Raw genomic sequence first — 8,716 nt, forward strand, 5'->3', positions numbered from 1 at the left:
CCTCTGGAGACCATCCAGTCCAACTCCTTGCTCTAGGCAGGGTCATCTACAGCACACTGCTTGGGGCCACATTCAGAAGGGCTTTTAATAGCTCCAAGAATGGAGACACCACAATTTTTCTTGGCAACCTGTGCCAGTGGAGGAAAAAAAGCTTTTTCTTAGGCTTAAATCTATTTTTTTCATATTTGAATGAGTCTGACTGCATCCAGCAAGAGGCATCTCTCAAACACAATCCAGAGCCTCCATAGTCAAATTTACTCTCCTCGAGACCCTCCATAACCATCAGGCTCTGGCTGGTGACTCTCAGCTCACCAGGGTCTCTCTGCCACAAAGGTTGGTGGGTGCTGCTCTCTATGGCTCCCTAATTCTGCAGCTGCAGGAGAGGCAGCACCAGATGCAGCAGTCTGTGGCCTCAGGCTGCTGTCTCAGAAGGATGCTCATACTGCAGCAGCCTCTGGAGCAGTTCAAACAGCTGAGCACACCCAGCCTTCACCCTGTTAAGGTGTAGTACATGCAATAAATGCAGTTTACACCTTCAAAGGTAAGAGTAAAGAAATTTCAGAGCTGCCCACATCCCTCTGAATGGCAATACACATGTGTGCTATATCAACTGCTCCTTCCAATTTGGTATCATCTGCCAGTGTGTGAAGAGGGCCCTGTCTCACCTGCAAAGTCACTAATGAAGCTATTAAGGGGTACTGGAGCCAGTATTCACTCCCTACAGTACCCATCAGAGACTGGGGTCCAGCTGGACTTTGTGTCACTGATCACAATTCTCTGAAATCAATTTCAGCCAATTTTCAGACCATCTCGCTGTCCACTTATCTAATCCACATTTCACCAGTTTGTCAAGGAGGATATTATGACAGACACTGTCAAAAACCTCACTAAATTCAAGGCATCCAACTTCCACTGCTCTTCCTTCAACCTCCAGGGAAGTCATCTCATTGTAGAAGGTCATTAGGCTGATTAAGCATGAATTGACCAAGCTACTAAGAGAACTTTGTAAATCCATGCTGTCTACTCCAAATCACCACCTTGTCCTTCATATGATTAAAAAGAGCTTCCAGCATTATTTGCTCTACCACCTGCTGAAGAGATTGAGAAGAGTCTGGCTGGCCTGTAGTTTCCCAGGTGCTATTTCTTGCTGCTCCTGAAGACAGCAATGAACTTGCTTTCTCTCAGTCTGCAGAAACCTCCCGAGTGATGCAACTTTTTGGGGAGTTGAAAGTGTGCTCACATTGGTCAGTGATGCATCCCTATCATGTCCCACAGACTTCTACTTGTTCAGTTTGTTCCAATAGTCCCTGTCCTGATTCTCCTTCATAGAGGGTAGGTTGTCATTGCTCAAGCCTTTCCCATGGGTCTCACATGCCTTGGTTTCCAGAACTCAAATATCAACAGCACAGACCAAGGCAAAGGATACATTAATTATCTTGGCTTTTTCCATGCCCTTTGTCACCTGATCTCCTACCCCATTCAGCAGTGGGACCATGTTTTCCCTATTCTTCCCTTTTTTACTCATGTGCCTGTAGGAGGCTTTTTTGCAGCCCTTCACACTCACTGCCAGGTCCAATTCCAGATGAATCTTGGCTTTGTAACTCCACCCCTGCACGCTTGGACAGCATCTCTCTATTCGCACGATGAATGTTCCCCACTGTAGACTACACGAGCTCACAACAAACTTCTTTTTCAAAAAGCAAGGAACAGATTTGAAATTTGAAATTTTCATTCCAGTTCTGGAGTCTTCAGTGGCACTCACCCGATCTGTAGCGCTCATCCCGTGACCCTGAGGACCTGCGGCGGTGATACCGGGAGGAAGAGGACGGAGTGACAGGAGTCCGACGTTCTTGTGGTAAGGCCTGGTCCACCCCTGCATCAATGAAAAAAAAACCAAACAGCTCATTCTGATGGAATTTTGGAAGATTTATACTGAGGAGGAGTTCAGCATACACTAGGAGTAGGAAATGAACATTCAGTGCCTAAAGCACGTCGTGTCAATTGGTTGCACACTACTTGCCTCTGGTCAGCTTTTCTCATGTGGTTATTTTCCTGGTTCTCTCTAAAAAACCTTTTTTCCAGGGTCATGGACAACATAGAAAGAGCAAACAGACAGTAAGCTTGGCATTTTTTATCTCACAAACAGATGACTTTTCATAAAGTAGTACTTAGGAAATATTTTAATGAGCTAATAAAGGCAGACACCATTGCAATAGATATTGAAACTTTCCTGCAAAATGGTTCCTAGGAAAACTTAGTGTGTATCATCTAAAACCTCATCTGGTTAGATGGTGTCAGCTGATGACAACACAATTCTAATCTGTGGAAACTAGCTCCTGTGGGAAGGGAACTATAGTAATATCTACAGTCATTATTACCTACTAATGGTCAGAAAGTAAACTATAACTGCACCAAAGCAGGCTTAAAACAGTAACCTGTTCCAGCCAAACAAAAAAAAACGGCCTTGTAAACCTGCAGCATTTGAATATGCTGAGCCTAAACATCCAGTTTTTTAAGGTTCAAACCTTTTAGTAATCCCTTTCCCATAGTGAATTTGCTTTTTTTTTTAAAGTATTTTCTTGAAAGCTTCTTAAGCTACAGTAGTAATATAACAGCAACATGATATATCAACACTTCTGAAATTGATGTTCTTTGACAACTTCCAGAGAAGAGAGAAGGCAATGACTTAAGCAGGAAAGTTCAAACAAACAACAGGAAAAGAAAGCAAACCTGCATCTGTAATAGTGTCACGATGTAGTTCCCTGCTCTCTTCCAGAGAAGAACCTGAGCAGACAAGCCCAGCTGATGCATTCAGCTTTGAGCTAACAAAGCACAGAGCCTTCCTTGGGTGTGTGATGCACAGGGGTAAAGAACAGGAGGACCTGGTAAAATTAAATTGATTCTTTCCTACAATTTTTTGCCTTTGAGAAGTAGTTACACACGACGTGTTACTGTAAGAACAAAAGTAAAACTGGCCCCTTGCACTTAGGGCTCAAATGTAGGACTTTCAAAACTAATAACTTTCAATTGGATTCAACAAAACAATGCTTGGAAATATGCTCATATTTTTCAATTAAAACATAATGTAGAAACTCTCCACTACTATTTCTAAATAGTTCAATGCCAGCTTATTGGAGAGGGACAAGAGTTTACATTTGTGGAAACAAGAATTTCTATGTAGACTACAGACCAACTGAAAATCCAGTGATTACTTCAATCAGTCTCAGATGGGTTTCAATGGACTCTTTAAAAAAGCATCTTTTGAAAAAAGTTGGCATTGTATGCTTATTTCTTTGTGAAAATAAACTGCACTCGAAATCCAGCTTTTCTCTTAAATCTTTGGATTATCAGCAATGTCAAGTCTGCTTTGATTCTGTGGAGGAATGGCTGGTTGGCTAAAAAACATGCTTGGAGTAAAATCTCATAGGCGCCTAAAAGACAGAATGAATCCATAAATTTTCCTCTACTCAGTTTGTGATTAATAATTCACTCTCTTAAATCAAATAAAATGTCTTCATTTAACTCCTCTGTCTCCACACTACAGTACTCCATCATTTCACTTGCTGTCATTTCTCTTAATATTCTTTCAGTCAGGTGAACCTGACTGCTAAATCACTGAAATAATCAAAAGGAGTACTTTCTCCTCCCTTTTATATTCAGAATTTTTCCTCCTTTGTTTGGTAATCCTGAAAATGAGCAATATACAGTTAATCATAAAAATAATTTAGACCAAAATTTTTCCAAAAATTATGTTTCAGTCTGTATGAAATGCTAAGCACCATCACTCATCTCAGTCCTGTCACCCTGTTCTAAGTTCTTCTAAGCCTTCTGATGTTTACATTCTTATAACAAACTTTCTCATGCACTTTTCTCTAAATAATCATTGCTTTACATTCTTTTCTGGAGAAGGAGAAATTTGATAGACTCTTGGTTTGTCCAGTGTCATTGAAGAGGTGGCACTGTCATCCTCCAATCCACTGTCACTTTTGAAAATCCATAAATGTTGGAGTCAGAAAGTAAACACTCTTTACCTTGGAAATTCCAGTGTCCGCGTTTCATTTCGTGTCTTATAGTGACACAGTCCTTATCTACATCATCAGGAATTAAATAATTTCTGGGAATCACATATATTCACAAAAATCCTAGAAAAACACATCCAAAAATTCTACACCTAACACTGAGGCTGTGTGACATAGGTTTTGATAAGAAAAAGCAGCGCCACACTTCCCATAGCAAGTGACTTGTGTAGGGCGATGGCATGTGGAGAAAAACGAAGATAATTGAGATGTTGCCACTGCAGTACAACATCATGATGATACAGAATAAGGAGATTAACTGCATCTTCCAAACAACAAAACCACATGCAATAAGCTTTGGAAACATCTGGGGGAAATTAAATTGTGAGGAAAAGCATCAGTTTCAGAGGTACACAACTGCTGCAGGAGGGAGATCTTCCAGGCAGACCTGAAAGCCATTGGGCAAAATACATTCAAGCCTGTGGCTTCCTTCTCCTGGCTTAGTGACTGTGAGACACTTTAAGTCCCTTTTCTGCAGCTGTGGGCAGTACACAAACATCTTTTTCCAGGTGCAAAATAAACAGTGCACATCAGATAACACCAAACACTGACCCTGCCATGGCATAAAACAGAGGATGCCCACCTGGCCAGGCAGTGCTGCTGCCCACAGTACTCCCCAACACTGCCAAGAGCTCTTCCCTCCTCCAGTTCGCTATGGAGAGTGTGTTTTTACTACAGATACATTAAGTGTCTCATCTAATCTTAAAACTGAGACACTTTAGCAAGTTTTATTTCCTTCTACTTTGTATATATGTGTTTGTTCTTTTAAGTACGTCACTTCTGACCCAATGGGCAATATGAAATGGTCAGGAAGGAGGGAGTCCCAACTCATCATCCTGCACCAGTAGTCATTTAAGGCAATAGAAAACTAAATGAGAATACCAAAATGTCTTATGAGATCTGGGGGATCATTTAATGGTTTTACTTCCCACTTACCCATATATGTCAAAACAGTGAATAAATCTCTACCCAAGAGTGGAGTAGGACATGTGAACTTGGCCCACTGACAACACCAATTAAGATAAGGAAGTTAATTGTGTGCTAAAATACAGGAAGAAGCTCTGCATCAGCCAACTGTGGGGACACCTCTTTGTATTACGTTCCTCTAGGGTAAAAAAACAGTAAGCACTGCCCCACTTTGGAGAGACAGCAAGGAACTGGATGACAGTTGTCTACTGAAGGGGCTGGAGCAGGAATTAGCTGGATTGCCTGGACTGACATCTTGGCTCCCATGGCACCAGCAGTGGTGTGAGACAAAGGACACAGTAGCAAGGACCTACACACTGCCACTCCTGAGCCATGGGTGGGAGTAAAAGCCATGCAGAATAATGACTACCAGGAAATCAGTGAAGTGTTGCCACAAATAACAAAGTGGTGTTAACAGCCAACTTGTTCACCTCCATGAAGGCTCTAGCAGTATAATGCAGTAACAAGAACTTTTTTTCCAATTCTGAACATAACTAAACCCAAAAATTGATAGCTTTCAGAGCCAGCACAAGGGCCTGTGAGTTAAGTGCTAATGCTTGTTCAAGTGCAGCTTCACCCGGACGCGTTTGTGAATCGGCAGCATGATGGCTGGAGAATCCATACTTGGATCAATTCCTAAATTTAAGGAGGTGGCAAAGCAATGAATGGCTTTCCTAAGAGAAAGGCCAGTGTCATGCTAGTGCCCTGTGTACAAACACAGTCACTGCCAAAGCAGCATAATTCTTAATAACACCACGGTCTACCCCAGCCTTGCAGCTGAAGCAGGACTTTACCAGGTAAGTGTGATCAGCACTTGTGATTGATTCTTTGCACGCCATGAAGAATTTCAGGAAAATATATATGCCTGGAAAACAGTTATTTTATATGAGAGGCTTAGAAATCAGTGCTTCATGGTCATCACAATACACACAGGCATCAGCAGGTGCACTGGAACAAACAGACATGTTCCTAACACAAGCTAAAGCTCCTAAGACACCTATGTATGTCTACAAGAAGGTGCTTAAGCTAAGAGCCCATTATGAAAAACAGAGACCTAGACCAGAACTCAGGATTCTAAACAAAGGTGGCAAATCTCTTTGCAGATGCTGTGAACTGTGATACCTGGCTTGGCCAGAATGGTACTGTTCCCTTGAAGTGCTGTTTTATGTGTGCTCACTCTGTGCAGGTGTCTCCAGCACCGTAGGAAGCCCTGAACAGTATCAGACACTCATCTTCAGGCAACTCTGTAAATCCAATGAAGCCTTGAGAGCTGTGCAAGTGGTCAGTGGAGGTCTCGGCTTTGGAATGAACTGAAAAGCTCTTTGGGTTTCAGCAACTGAATTAACTGTATCTCTTCACATAAGAATGGAAGCATAAATATAAGGTTCATAGGCAGACAACTTAATGCAGATATATCAATCCACAAATCCTAATCTGCAAGCTGGATCCTGTCTTGACTGAATTTAGCTAAAAATGCAAGAGCCTCAGTAAAGCTATCTAAGCAATACTACTGCAAGCTGGATAGCTTTATTTTTAAGTGCATGGAAGGTACAAAACTGTCAGCTGGAAGCAGGCTTCACCTCTTTTTACTTTTTTTTTCCCCCTTCACCTCCTTGTTCCTCCTTTCTTTATTACTTCTTTTTGTAGCTAAATTGCAACACTATGTGCTGATAACATGGCAATAGCTGCATTGCCCTCTCCAACAAAGGACAATTATTTCCTTATTGTCAGCTGACAAGCTGCTTTGATATGTCTCTTATTCCTATGTCTGTGCCAAATTTTTGAATCTAAAAATATTTAAAAGCTGAAATGTCTAACTGACAAGAAATGGAAGGTATTCTTAGACAGAGGCTATATATATTGTTCTAAAACTAACTTACAGCGTGTGCCCCCAGGAGAGAGAGCTGTAGGATAAACCAAACAACTCCAGGGCCAGTGGGAAGGAAGGCACACAGTGCCTGCAGTGCAGTTTTAAGAAACAGTATTTACCTTCCCTTCACAGTATTTCCTGAGCTTCTACTCAATGGCTGATGGCTCAGCTTTAAAAGTAAACCCAGGTATGAACAAACAGTATCTTTTGTAAACATGCTAAATGTCACACCATCCCCATGGTACTCGTTACTTAGTGTGGCATTTCACCCTTCCCGTCAAATGTACAACTAAGTAATGAATTCATTGGATAAGCCAAGGGAGACTTAAAATGCAATACTTCTAACCAAAGGCACCCAGGAAAGTGGAGTCATGTTCTGCTAGATAAATCTGGAAAAATGAAATTTCTGATTAGATTTGTTTAATTAAAAGTTTTCCTTCACAGGTGAGCTTAGTCTTGGTCTGACTTAATGCACATACTCCAAATTTTCTTTCATTATTACAATCTCAATTTTGCCTTCCAGCATTTCCTTGAAAGGTTTAGCTTTCAATTCAAGCTTAGCATGGATATCACAGGCTTCTTTTTTTTCTCTCCTTTATCCCAGTAACGGTGGACATCACATTACAGCTCCAGAGCATATGTGATGTTTGTTTTCCATTTTCCTTCCCACAGCTTCAGTGTCCCATTTGAAGATTCTTTTTGGAAAATATGTAAAAGAAGACTACCTGTTCACAAAGCAAACATCTTCACCAATGGGCTGGTCAAATCACACTGCAGACAAATTCAGGCAGCATTGTGAATTCCAGCAGTTTCTCATTTTGACAGTGGCACCCAGCTCTTCAAACACCTCCACAGGCTCCACCTCCACAGGCTCCAACACTGGTTAAGCTTTAAGGCCCTCATTGGGGTTTTTCCTTTCTACCCTCTGTTGTTCATCTCTGACTGAGACATCTTTCCTCACCCATTTGTCAGATTTTAGACCAACACTTTCATGTTTCCTCCTATGCCCTTATGTTCTGCAGATGGATATTTCCTTGGAAATCTTCAAATTCTTTGATAAACATACCAACTCTAATGTGTACTAAAAATACCCTCCACCCAAAAAACATCACACCAAGGGCTGAAACCACTACCTGCATTACTAACAGATTTCATCATGTACTCATTAGTGAAAAGGGAAGGAAGGTATTTTCTGCTCTGTGTTTAATATTATGAGGTCTTGGTACAGGATAGGAACAGAGATGCCATCAAAGCCCAAATAATTATAAAATGGTAACTGGACTCTCAGTCATGGTGGCAAAACCAAAACAGTAACCATTATATTTAAGTGATGGCCTCAGGGGGTACTTCTCAGAGGCTTTCAATACCTTTCTTTTTATCCAAAGTAAGCTCTGCAGGCATCCACCAATTCAAACCCAAACTCTTTTTTAAGCCCAAGACTTACTAGGCATTTGTCTGTGTGCTATAGTTTCTCATCTGTGAAACATCTGTCTCACTGTTTCAGGGATGTGCCCATGTGCTGTGCAATGCACATGACTTTCAAAGAGATCCATGTTCTCACCACACATACACTCTTTGAAATGCCCCATCATGGTTACCCCTTGGTAAGATTTTTGAGAATTAGGAAGGCAGATGTGATAGGAATACTTGTTAGTATTAATAAAATGAATACATAGAGTACTTTTTTTCAGAATCAAATTTTGTTTAAATATTTCCTTGCAATCTTTGCAATCCAAATAGTGTTGCAATACAAATAATGTGTGTGGAAGAAAAAATGAAATTGTAATCACCAAGTTTACTTGGA

General features: G+C 41.1%; 1 protein-coding gene across 2 annotated transcripts in view; it reads right to left on the minus strand.

Moving 5' to 3' along the window:
* DIP2C (disco interacting protein 2 homolog C) overlaps positions 1-8,716 on the minus strand; it is a 147,560-nt gene that overhangs the window by 133,481 nt on the left and 5,363 nt on the right. For both annotated transcript variants that reach the window (XM_014309350.2, XM_031061698.1), the window contains exon 3: positions 1,763-1,873. In XM_014309350.2, coding sequence (XP_014164825.1) covers positions 1,763-1,873 — 111 coding nt within the window. The remainder of the gene's footprint in view (positions 1-1,762; positions 1,874-8,716) is intronic.

The sequence above is a fragment of the Geospiza fortis genome, unplaced genomic scaffold (genome assembly GCF_000277835.1).
Source record: "Geospiza fortis unplaced genomic scaffold, GeoFor_1.0 scaffold270, whole genome shotgun sequence".
NCBI classification, from domain to species: domain Eukaryota; kingdom Metazoa; phylum Chordata; class Aves; order Passeriformes; family Thraupidae; genus Geospiza; species Geospiza fortis.